This window comes from Salminus brasiliensis, chromosome 20 (genome assembly GCF_030463535.1).
Source record: "Salminus brasiliensis chromosome 20, fSalBra1.hap2, whole genome shotgun sequence".
NCBI lineage: Eukaryota > Metazoa > Chordata > Actinopteri > Characiformes > Bryconidae > Salminus > Salminus brasiliensis.
Window position 1 is genome coordinate 10,719,959 of NC_132897.1, and position 13,422 is coordinate 10,733,380.

Below are 13,422 nucleotides of genomic sequence, written 5' to 3' on the forward strand. Positions count from 1 at the left end.
CACCATAAACCATTCAATACAAAACGACTGGGCTATTTAAAAAAATGAACAGCATGTTTAAATTTTACTCACATATTTTCTCAACTATCCTCAGTTATGTTCAGGTCAGGTGACTGTTAGGGCCATTCCAAAAGCTTTGGCTTACGTTAGGCATATAGGTTTCGTTAAGTCGTTCATGGTGGATTCTGAGGGGTGTTTTGGATACCGTTACCCTGTTGTACGAGCCAGTCTCCTTACAACTTCTGTTTCATGTCTATGTGAGAAATAGGACTTATAATATTTTCATAGTATCAATTAGTTTCATTTTCAGAACATTAGCCAACAAGGTTTGAAGAATTAGGGAATGTATTAGACTCAGGAATTGTCATCAATTCTTGATTGCCTGACCAGTTTTTCGAAGTTCATCAAATATGAAGTAATTTTTACAAAACTATGGTATTTTCCGCACAGGCAGCTGTATAATAAGTTGCTTCAGGCTTGTAATTGCATGGAGCTGCACAGTGGGTGGACAGCTCTAAACTGCAGCAGCGGAGCACATGCTTCCACATTAGGAGTGTTTCCCTGATCTGGGGCAGCAGATGGGACTTTGGTGTACAACAGAAATGTTAAACCTCTGCAACAGGTTCTGAAGGCCATAACTAAATGGGACCTACATTTGCTCAAAGGGGCTAAAAACAATATATTTTGCCATTTATGTATTAATAAGATATTTCTGTAGTAAAAAGATCTGTAACTGAATCTAATCCCTGCCTTGGCATGTCTGTCTCTTGGCACAGGCCGTTATAGGTCAGAGCCAGTTCACTTCAGGTCAAGGCTTAAGTGGCAAGCTGTATCCTATACAATGGTGGCGCCATAGACTGCTCTGTTGGAGTTTACAAAGGTCATGGCAGACTCATAAATAAATCTATACATAGCTGGTGGAGAGAAGCATATCACTCTTCTACCAATTTAGGCAAAGTTCCCAATTAGAAAGCAGTCAATCCGAGGCTTTTCTGCTTTAGACGACACTACAGCGATCAGTAGAGACGTTAACATTTAGGAAGTCGTGATACAACAATGTATGTTGGAGGATCATCACCCCACCTCATCCCTAACTCATCCCAAAAGTACTGGATGGAGCACCATCCATCATTTCACAGAACAATGTTCCACTGCTCCACAGCTTAATGCTGGGGGGCTTTATACCCCTCTAGCCTGCGCCTGGCATTAGGCATGGTGCCAATAGGTTCATGTTTATCTGATAACAAGCATGCAGAGGCGTGGCTTAGTGAGACCCGGCACGGTACAAAACAGCCAATTAGAGGCTTTTCTGCTTCAGATGTTGCTGTGGCAACCAGGCGGGGAGTTAACATTTAGATGGTCATAATCAGAATCGAGCAACGTAATAGAGGGAAAATCCCTCGCTATTTCATCACTAATTGGGGCAGAGTTACAGGCACGGCACTTTGGGCACTTATTAGGAGTATATAAAATTTGTAGAAATAAAAAAAAACTTTAGAGTTTACTAGTGCTTAAAGAAACTAGCGGGTCCATTGACATCATTCCTCCAGGAGAATGAAATACAGGAGTTATAGGGATATATTTAGTATATCAAAAGCTACACACTGTCATAAATACAACTCATGTGCAATTATAATCATGTCACATATCTCTCAGTCCTAGCCTCCCTTATCAGAGTGGGTCTGGCCTTCTAGCTCAAAGCAGAAGCCACCTGAATTCCAACCTAAAGTTACATTCATCTCCTACACTTTCATACGCTGATGGGCCAAATTTGCATAGGTACCTCTGTTCGCCCATCGTTCAGAAGCTACAGAGGAAAGAAGCCTAAATTGTGGTGCTGAAACTGACTGCATTACTCATGAAATGTGGTTCTCCTTTCACATTTGAGTTCTGATTGGCCTGTAAAATTGGCCTGGGTCATACTTCCTGCCATCAGCACCAGAAGCCAGAGAGAGCACAATTGATCTTGCTAGATGGCTTGCTCTCTCTCCCCACATGACTTCAGCGTGATGCTGGTTGACACAGCTGTCTGCTACCCAGTGCATCAGAGCTGGGTATCAGGAGTCCTTCCTCCAAGTGTGCTCGTTGCCGAGTGACGATGTATTGCCAGCTGTTCTAAAATAGGCGGAAACTAGTTGCACATGTGTCGGAGGAGGGCATTTGTCAGGCCTCACCCTCCCAGTGTCGGGAGCATTATGGGGTGGGGAGAGAGCTAACGAGTGGGTTGGGTAATTGGCTTTCTAGATTTGGGATTAAAAAATAAAAATACATTCATTCACTAAATTACATTTTTCTAATGACTTTTCATTGAGGACTATTTTGCCTTGTACCCAAATACACAAAACACTTCTGTAACCTCTGTGAACCATTTCTCTAGAAATTAGCAAAATTTCCACGCCAATCCACACTGGCTTTGTTTGCATATTAACAAATTAATTATAGACGTTATAAATAAAACTGATGCAGTTTCCCTTTAAACATCAAGGACAGCATTACACGAGAAAAGATTAGTGTACAGTTCTGCTAATGCCCCCCTGCTAATGCCCCACTGGCCATTATTGGACCACTCCTCCTGGCCTTAAGATCAGGGTCTTATCATGTCTCTCACACTGACCTCATTCCACTGCCCCACTCTCTCAAAGCAGCTTGTAAAAGACCTCATATATGCACTATATTTACAGCTCCCACACAGAGCGATCAATACTTCAGATCCAAAGGCATGTTTACAACCTAACCTTCTCAAACTGTACAGAGAGCAGTCGAAGATATCACTGCAACACTGCTGGAGTTCACTGAAGTCAATGCCACTGGCATGTCTAGCTATAATGTTGACATACACTATATGGACAAAAGTTTTAGGACACCTGCTCATTCATTGTTTCTTCTGATATCAAGGGTATTAAAAAGAATTTGTTGGAGTAACTGTCTCTACTGTCCAGGAAAGACTTTCTATTATACTTTGGAGCATTGCTGTGAGGATTTTATTGCATTCAGCCACAAGAGCGTTAGTGAGACCTTCCTGCTGCCGTCAGACTGCACAACCAGCACTGCTCCCAGCGGACCACATACGCACACACTTAACTACACACACATGTTCATGTTCAGGGAATACTATGTGCAATATCCCACCCCCATGTGCAATTAAGAGTCTTTTGCTGTAAATAATATTGTTTATTGCTTTTGTAATTCTTATTTATATTGTGTATATAGTGTAAATTATTTATCTAAATTTTTGTAACTGAGTGTCCTGCTATCCCTTTCTGCTGTCACACTGTGAATTTCCCCACTGCGGGACTAATAAAGGACTATCTTATCTTATCTTATCTTATCTTATCTTATGTTGGATAATCACCACCCCATCTCATCCCCAACGCCTCAACTCATCCCAGAAGTACTGGATGAAGCACCATCATTCCATGGAACACAGTTCCACTGCTCCACAGCTCAGTGCTGGGGGCTTTATACCCCTCTAGCCCACACCTGGATTTTGGCATGGTGCCAGTGGGTTCATGTTTATGTGTGTGTGCATTTGCACATCTGTGTCTGCAATAGGTGTAACGTAAAGTATCTGAATACATTCATTAGAAGGGGTGTCCACAAACATTTGGACATATAGTGTAAACTAGCTGCAGGTAAGCTAACAGCAGTAATGTGCAGTGGGTTTTAGAGGAACATGCGAGCAGCAGAGCAGTTTAAACCTTCTCCAGTGCACTGGGATCGCTTCACACGTTATTTCTGTCTCTGAAGCCGCGAGCTGGGGGACAGAGAATCCTAACACACAAGCACACACGCTGCTAGGGCTATTTTAACCGCTCTGCGCTAGCGTCCGCAAAAAGGGGTTAGGGACTGGAATTGAGTTGCCAGTGGCGTAAACTGCAAGGTTTCATCTCGTCTAAGAGGTTTATGCGAGCAGGCATGTAGTGCATGAGAAAATCTGAATGATGAGTTTTTGGTGTGACGGTGAATATGTATGGGTTACGCTGCAGCCACGTCTTGTATTCTGCTCACTGCCATGCGGATCAGGAGCACCATTCAAATTCTAATCAGGATCGCTGCCCTTAAGGGTTTGTGATGCAAGACTGGTGTGCCAAAATAGGTCCTATGCGCAATCAATGAAGTGACTTTGGTTCGCATGATGGAGACTGTTGCAATGGAATACAATGGGCTCTGCTCTAGAGTAGCACATTACATCAAATTGAATTATACATGCAGTGAAATACGGAACCTGTAACCAAATGAATTTTAGAAGACACTGGGATTTCTCTCTTGGACCTTCAGATCATTGCATCCTTCACTCCTGGTCTTCCCAAATCTCCCGAGAATCATGTTTGACATATGTAAGACTTGCAATACCTGCATTCTGATGTTCACAGAAGGCAAAACATTGACACCATAAAGCCGCTGTGATCTTTCTGTCCAAGCAGGATCAACACAAACACACGGCAACCGCAAAACAGAGGCCATTTTTGTTTTACCTTTGCCCCATCCAGGCTTATGATCCTGTACACATTTCTGGTGCTGTCGTAGAAGTACGAGACGGTGACGGCATGCTTGCTGGTGGGCACCCAGTTCTTCTTGGTGTTCGGGTCGATCTGGAAGACGTGCGCCCGCGTGCTGTAGATGGGCTGTTCCCTGAAGGGGACAAAGAAGAAGTGGTGAACCTCTTTGTGCCGGAGCACCGTGGTCTGCCCGAAGCCGTTGGGCGAACTCGCACGACCCGGCAGCCGGATCACCATCTCCTCGGCCTCCATCTTGGTTCGAGCAGGAACCAGGAGGAACTCAGGAGGAACCTGCTCCCACCCACCCAGCTAGATACATCGGTGTCCTGCTTTACAGAGCACTAGCACCAGCACATTCAAGTCGCTCAGCTGAGATGGAAATGCCAGCTGTTTGGCAGGGGCCAGGAGGGAGGGAGACTAAATATAGTCCGGGACGAGGTAATCTGTCACAGCTCCACCCCTGCCGGCCCTGTTCTACACCGTCACTCCTGCCCTTGTGCCTGCAAGAGGAGCTTCAGTTCATTCACATATGGTACTGATAAACAATGAGAATCAACTGCTTTTGTTGTGGTATTGATAGCACGTAATAACACACTATTTACTGTAGTGAGTTTGTAGAAATGAATGGAGGATATCCACAGCTGTCTGCAGCTGGATGTTAGGATGGGTTTTGTTTAGTTGCCCAGTTATCTTGGGACAGACCAATGCAATAAAATAATACACTGGTTCAGACTGATTGAGCAGATTTCATAACATACAGTGTTTTAGATTTATGAAGTTCTCGTCTTCATTCGCATGCCAAGATATAATGTTGACATACACTATAGGGACAAAGGTTTTGGGACACCTGCTCATGCATTGTTTCTTCCAAAATCAGGGGTATTAAAAAAGAGTGTATCCTGCTTTTGTTGGAGTAACTGTCTCTACTCTCCAGGAAAGACTTTCTGTTACTTGAAATCAGGATGTTGGATGATCACCACCCTACCTCATCCTCAACTCCCCAGCTCATACCAAAAGCATTGGATGGACCACTGTAACCACCATTCCAGAGAACACAGTTCCACTGTTCCACAGCTCAATGCTGGGGAACTTTATACCCCTCTAGTCCACATCTGGCATTAGGCACGGTGCCAATAGGTTCATGTTAATCTGCTCCAGAGATCACTATTGTATTGGTTGTACTTCTCTACAGGCACTAGACAAGCATTAAAATGTGCAGAAAATAATAATATTGTTCTTAAATAATAATAATAATAATAACAATAATAATAATGACAATATTACAATATATTTTGTAGTGAGTTTCACTAACTAAATGTGTAATTTATTATTGTATATTCAGAGATAATAACTGCAGTAATATCTATCAGACTTCCAGAACAAAGTTGTACTTGTGCTGAGCATGAGTTTTATGTATCTTGTCTCTTTGTATCTGTTTTATGATATTCTGATGTAATCCGTCATGAGGGGCTGTGCATTACAGTGGTTTTCTCATTAATTAAAAAGAAGAATAAAATCACTGTTACTCCACTGCTTTTATAAAACACTCAGACCCAAAGCATTAAAACACAATAGAATAGGTAGGTGCTGTCACACACTTTTCCAAGCAACTTAACCGTCACTGTGTTGGAACGCTGAAGGGTACACGTTTAGTGCCTTCACTTAGGGAACACAACTAAGACTCAATACCCCCTACCTTTACTCTGGGAAAGTAAATGTACTGAACCTTAGAGGTAGAACCACAAAATTGGACCTTAAGGACCATGTTGTAACTTTGAGGGTCGGCAAAGAGGATACATAGACCTCATTTACACCTGTATCTGTATCTGGACTGTATCCCGGTAAGAATTTAGCCCCATGTGTTTATATGTGGAAATCAAATGCATCCCTGCTTAGTCAGTCAGGAATCTGATTGCTGTGTGGGACGGAATATGCAAATCTATTTGTCGTGCTGCAATTATTACTGGTGTTTCGTAATGTTGTACTGGGAGGGGTTTTGGTTGTCGTAAGCGTCTTAGAGAGATGAATGCGTTAACACTACTATAATGTGGCTCAAATGCATCTTGGGTGCGTCTACACTAAAATCTTTAGGTGGTTTAGCCTCATCCAGATATAATCCTAATACTCAAGATGCATGACGTGACCAGGTGTAAACAGGGTCTTATTTCTCTATTTGTTTTATTGATCCACAACCACATTGTTGCACATCAGGATGTTAATGCAGCATTCTGACACCACGATTTGTTTAAAGTGTAAACACTAAGTGAGACGGTGTTAACTAGTGGTTGCAGGCTTTCACATCTGCATGAGTCCAGACTCAACCTCACTGTGTGCTGCAACAACTGACATTCAAGCAGTGTTATGCAAGAACAGGTATTTCTAGCTCCTGGACTCCCCCTACAGTCAGGAAGTGGAATTTGTGCTTTATGTCACCCCTAAAGGACACTCTTTACACATGAATATCTGGACAAGCTGTCTGAAGTAAAAAGAAGCATGTGACCTGTGGGTGTAGAATAATATTATGGGACTTTACACAGTTATGCAGCGTTAAACAGTTCTCACAGCATCCCGCCCATTTCCCCAAAGTTAAAAAGCGCAAATTCTGGCATGCTGAGCCCAGCGTAGCAACGATAGAGATGGCATTTGCTCTGTTACAGGTCAGTGGAGCATCAACATGGTTTTGAATTGTTTTAAGGTAAAAATGCTACTTACTGTTGCTTCAACAGAACATTTACATGCAGATCTAGAGCGACTTACAATTTGGGATAATCATGTTACAGAGGTAGATGAATGTAGAGTTAGGAGTCTTGCCTAAGGACTTTTATTGGTCGGCTAACTGAAAGACCCAATAAGTGGTTTAATCTACTACCCTTTACTGCGCCAACCGCTGGAACAACAACAGGAGAGCTTTTGGGAATCTACTTCTTCCTTCCTGCCCAGAGCAGGCCCAGGGGCTTTGAAAGAACACATTTACGGGCTGAAGGTTGGATAGATGAACAGTTAGCTCACGCATTATTAGAGAATCTGCAGAGTCCAACTGACCCTGGATCAGCAGCAAGGGGCAGCTGTTACCATTAGCCTTTAGCAGATGACCCATCCCAAGACCCATCATCCATATGACCTAATTCCACACATAACCCCTTCCCCCAATCCCAAGAAAGACACTCAATCCCTACATATTCTAATATACAGCGCTGCTTATCAAATCATAGGATCAGAAGACTGAGTGTAAAGGGGGGAGGTTGGGGGGGTGGGGGGGGTTAAGCAGCTGCAAGCTCAGGCACAGCGGCATTTGTGAGATAGAGTTTGTTGTTCCTATTCCCGGGACGGCTAATCACCATATTCAATTCCATTAGCGTGCTTCTAATCAGCTGCCATTGGGCTGATGTGCAGAAATGTGTACACATAGAAGGGAGATGAGGGCGAGGCGAAGTGATAGCTGGGGTGTTGAGAGAGAAAAAGGGAGCAGTGGAGAGGAAGACAGAGAGGGAGAATGAGCACTGTTGGAGCTCGGCAAGATATAGAAGTGCTTACACTGCAGTGTGGGGGGGGGGTGAAAATCTTTCAACAACATCAAAGGAGTATTGCATAATTACCATTAAAATTCAGCTGCAATCACCATACATGAAAAATGAAGGAGGGTAAGATACCTAAAGGGGAGAAGGGGTGGGAGGGGGGAGGTTGTGGTACCAAAGAGCTGCTTTTCTGGAAATCAGTCAGAATCACAGTGATGGTACTCGTTTGGGAACACAAAGAGTCAGTTAACTTAATAAGGTTCTTGGTCATGTGGTACTTATGTGGTTGTTCAAAGTACAATACCAGCATTGAACACCCTTATACATTGTTCTCTCTGGAGGACACTTTTAAATGTAAACATGGCAGAAAAGGCTCTTTGGAGTGATGACGAAGGGTGTTTTCACACCTGCACTTTTTAGTCTGGTTAAATTTGACTCAGGTTCATTTTCACCTCTGGTGCGATTTGTTTGGGCAGGTTTAAATACAGTAATCGGATGTGGATCAAAACAATTGCCACGAGACCTTTGAGAGGAGGTGGTCTTAGCCCGATGCCAAACGAACTCTGGAGCGGTGAGTTTTTGGTCAGAGCATGATATGAACTCAAGCAACCCAACTATCAACCTTTCTTGCTCCAGCCCCAGACAGGTCTCACGTGGTTTACTGTGACGCATTTTGGCTCTAGGGGCCGTGATGCCTATAATATATGCCATGATATCTCCTAAATACGCTGCCGTCAGGCAAAAACCTTGTAACACTAAAAAACAAAAACAAAAATGGCAACATTACAGGAGGTGGAAAACCCTTTATTATTTTGATAATAAATTATAATTATTTAATTAATATTAATACATATTAAAGTAGTTCATTCTTTTATATACATTTATATAATTAATATAGAAGTCATTTTGGAGCATTTCTATTTGCCTATTGTGCCTGTAATTAATTATTAATAAATTTTATTATTTTCATCAAATATTTTATATAAATTAATTAATAAATATATATAAGTCATTTCGGAGCTCTTCTATTTATCTGCATATACTCCCCCATCTTGAACAGATTTAGCCTAAAGCTTATCCCAGAATTATGATAAAACATCGCCTTATGCATTAAGAAGCGTATTCATAACCATTGTAAGTTTCTGTGGTGAAGCTTTTAGAGGCCTTAAACACTCTCTCGGTTCCAATCACCACCACTATGAACAATTTTACCTTGTTACATATCTTTAGAACGAAGCAGATCTCTCCAAGCCATTCTGAATGGCTATGTTCCCAATTTAGCCATTTAATTGTGAAGAAATTTCGAACATCCGGTGGAGTTCCCCTTAAAAGGCCGTCCACGTAATGTACATGTTCTATACTAATGAAAGGAAATCTTGAAAATCGCACTAGCTGTTTTAGGATCAGCTGAAGGGTTGTGAGAGTGTCTCTGTGCTGATGGCCTATTGACACATCTTCTGTTATTCCATTAGCACAAAGCGGCAGGCCCTCGAAGAACAAGCCTCCATCCAAAAACCACTAAGCCGTGTCCGAGCCCACACCGTACAGTATGAGAGCAGTTATGTGAATCACATGCTGCGTGGGTGGAATGGAGTCTTCATTGTGGAAGCTTATCATCGGTGTATCAAATTTAGCCCAGCCGCCCTGCGCTGCGTCCTTTTTGCGCCGAAGAACCTCTCAGTTGTGCTGCTCACTGTGAGACGCTCCAGCTGATTAATTAGCGCTGTGATTTAACGTCCACACTAATGGAGTCACGTCGACACACGTGCTTGTCCCCAGCCTGGATGAGGCCGTGGTGTGAGTCAGGGGGGCTGCACCTTCATCTGTATGCAGCTCAGATGAGTGGCATTAGCAGTAACTGTGGTGTGATAAAGATCATTTCACACTACTTGCCTCCTACAGCCAGCCGGTGTCCAAGGGTAAAAGTGTTCACCCTTGTCTAATAGCCCTCCCATATCTCACTCTAGTCCAGTTTGTGCTCGAATGAGGGGGGGGCAGTACATCACCCCTCTGTTGGAATCAAATTGACGCAACGCTCACACATTCACACATACGGGCGGGTTTAGGATGGAGAGTCGTCTAATCTCAGAGATAATTCGGCATCATCTAGCGAATTAGCGTGCATAATAACAAAGCAAACAATTAGGCAGCTCCAAACTAATCGCAGACTTTATGCAAAGCCTCACGGAAAACACACTACGGACAATAATGAAAATATTTCTTTTTAACTCACACATACACTCACATACAGATAAATATGTACATATGTATATGTATGTATGTATGTATGTATATATATATATATATATATATATACACACACAGACACGCACTATTTCATCTCTGTATATATATTTGTATATTTGTATTTTGTATTTTCTTTTGCTTATTTCTATATTTTCATATTTTTATATTTTATTCTTTAACTTAAATGTAACTTATTCTATTTTTATTTTCTTCATTTTTATTCTATTTTTCTTTTGCACTTTTGCACTTTACTTCATTAAGTTAAGGTTTAGTTAAGTTTAAATGTAGATTTTTATTGTATAGCTTGATGTGGGCAGACTGTCAAAAAAGCATTTCACTGCAAGTTATACTGTGTATGACTATGTATGTGACAAATAAAAAAAATTTGATTTGAAGCCTGGAGGACATCAGAGATGAGGACAAAAGTATTGGGACACCTGCTTATTCATTGTTTCTTCCAAAATCAAAAAGAGTATTAAGAACGTTTTTTTCTGTGTTTGGAGCAACTATGTCTACTGTCTAGAGAAGGCTTTGTACTACATTCCGGAGCTGGATTGCTGTAAGGATTTGGTTGCATTCAGCCACAAGAGCATCACTGAGGTCAGGGTGTTGGATGATCACACCTTACCTTATACTGAACTTACCAACTCATCCCAAAAGTATTGGATGGAGAACCATCTATTAATCCAGAGAACACAGTTCCACTGCTCCACAGCTGAGTGCCCGGCATTAGGCATGGTGCCAATAGGTTCATGTTTATCTGCACCAGAGAGTCCTATTCTAATGGAAATTCTTCTCTACAGGGACTAGACAAGCTGTGTGTGCATTTGCACATCTGTGTCAGCAATAGGTGCAGTTTAATGTAGCTGAATGCATTCGTTAGAAGGGTGTCCACAAACATTTGAACATAACATGTATGTTGAGCTTCAGTGAAACTCTGTAGTTTGTCCACCTTTTCATCTTCTGGCAAGCAGAAGGCAGCTTTCATTGAAGGCCCCAACTGCCCCCTCCTCTCCTTCCATCTACTATATTGGACTGAGGTAGTGTAAACAGCTTGGATTTCCCCTCTGTAAGAACTGGATGAGGTTGAATATTTCGCCGCCTAACTCCGAAAGTGCAATAGCTCGTGCTGCTGAATTGAGGGAATACAGACTCCCTGAACGGAGATCTGAAGAACCACAGTCTTGACAATTTAATTAAGAAATAAGAGAAGGGGACTCTCACACAATAAGAGCGAGGGGCTCGTCCCCCACAATGACACTGAAGTGATTGAAAGCAGCATTATGTAGCATTTTTACCTTAAAATAACAGCTTCAAAATCATGCTGATGCTACACTGACCTGTAATAGAGAGGATAGCGCCACTAACCTTGCTACTCCAGATTTAGCAGGACAGAAAGAAACTGCAGTAGGTTATTTTGGTGAAGCGGGCAGGATAGAGCTAGTGAGAACAGTGTAATACAGCGTAACCCGAGCCATATCTGTGTAATGTCCTGTTATTACTCTACCGCCTCAGGCCACATGCTTCTAACACTTTCAGTGATGGTTCTGTATCTCTCAGCTTGTCCAAAAATGCATATCCTTTAGTGGAGGCTAAAAGTGACTGTAGGGGGAGCCCAGGAGCAAGACATGCCAGTTCTCGCATAAAGCTGCTTTAACTAAGGTGTGACTGAAAAATGGAAATAGAATCAAGTGTAAAAGCACAATAAGAGCCCGTCCTGTGACCAAATATATGAATATTTAAAATATGAAAATATATAAAAAGTCATTATCAGTCGATATCAGCACATTTTTCAGTCTCCAACCAGGTCTAACGTTCAAAGCACGATAATAGAGTGATTATGCTGGTAACAGTGTAACACTAACATCATACATCAGTACATACTGCAGGTGTAATGGTACACAAAAGTCACGGTTCAGTTTGTACGAGTTAGGTACAATGGAAAACTTAAAAAAAAAAATTTACTTTAAAAAAATTAATATATATATAATGTCATCATTTTAATGTATTTAATATTTGATCTTTTTTATTTATTTATTTATTTGATTTCATTTTATTTAATAAACATGCAGTCATGCAAGTTACAGTTCCACCTAGTGCCATAGAATCCCCCCTTACATAGTCAATACAGCCTAATTAATGAATTATGCAGTCACGTGTAAATGTTAGCTTGTTGGATTTCCACACAAACTGTCCAACAACACCGACACAGCGTCCTCGTCCAATCCATCCTCAGTTAATTCAGTTCAAATGAGCACATTTACAAATTTAAAAATGACCGTGTGAGTCAGTCTTGCTACACGCAAGAAGGAGCAGAGCGACAGGAGGGTGGGGGCAAACAAGACTACTGTTACCATAGCAAAACATTTCCCACAATACCAAGCAAATCCAACATCTTACAGCTTAAAGCTAGAGACATTGAGACATTGCAACCGGCGTGAGGGTGCGGGCGGCCAAAATAAGGCAATCGTAGTGCTTGTGCTTTGTGCGTCTCAGAATTTTTGTAACTTGCCATGAAAATAGATGAGAAACTTTTCCATGGGTATTTCTTTGCACTGCCACCTGTCATTTCGGAGAACACCGATACTACGGAATTATCAAGTTTAAGAAAGTAAAAGTATAAATGTCTGCTGTGTTTGCGGAGTCGTGCACAACACTCTCAAGGTAAAGTATAACTAAGGTTTCTTAGAGTTTACAGGTGTTGCACGTGCTTGTCAAATTACCGTAATTACTATAATAGCGTGCCCTGTTTACTCTCCACGAATACATGTACCGTTACACCCGAAGTACCTGGAATAACAGCCTTTTACTCTACTTTACACTAGATATTGGAACATTACAGTGATTATTTGATTGTATTCAGCCACAAGAGATTTAAACAGTGAGTTCAGGTGCTAATGTTACATGATCATTTTTGGATCACCAACACCACTCCAGCTCATCCCAAAGTTACTGGATGAAGCTCCATCATTTCAGGGAACACAGTCCGACTGCTCTTCAACCCAGCCTTTCGCACCTCTGGCCAACGCTGGGCACTGGGCCCTTGGGCTTATCTGCAGCTGCCCCGGAGCTCATTCTTCTAATAATTCTTTTTGAGGAGGTTATACAAGCTGCATGTGCAAACCTAAACACTTATCAGAAATGAATGCTCCTTAAAGTAG

General features: G+C 41.9%; 1 protein-coding gene across 2 annotated transcripts in view; it reads right to left on the minus strand.

Moving 5' to 3' along the window:
• Window positions 1-13,422, minus strand: part of homer1b (homer scaffold protein 1b) — a 37,360-nt gene that overhangs the window by 21,843 nt on the left and 2,095 nt on the right. The window contains exon 2 of one of the 2 annotated variants that reach the window (XM_072665197.1): window positions 4,476-4,632. In XM_072665197.1, the coding sequence (XP_072521298.1) occupies window positions 4,476-4,632 (157 nt within the window). Of the gene's footprint in view, window positions 1-4,475; window positions 5,312-13,422 lie in introns of those variants that run through there. The other variant, XM_072665196.1, reaches the window with a different exon arrangement.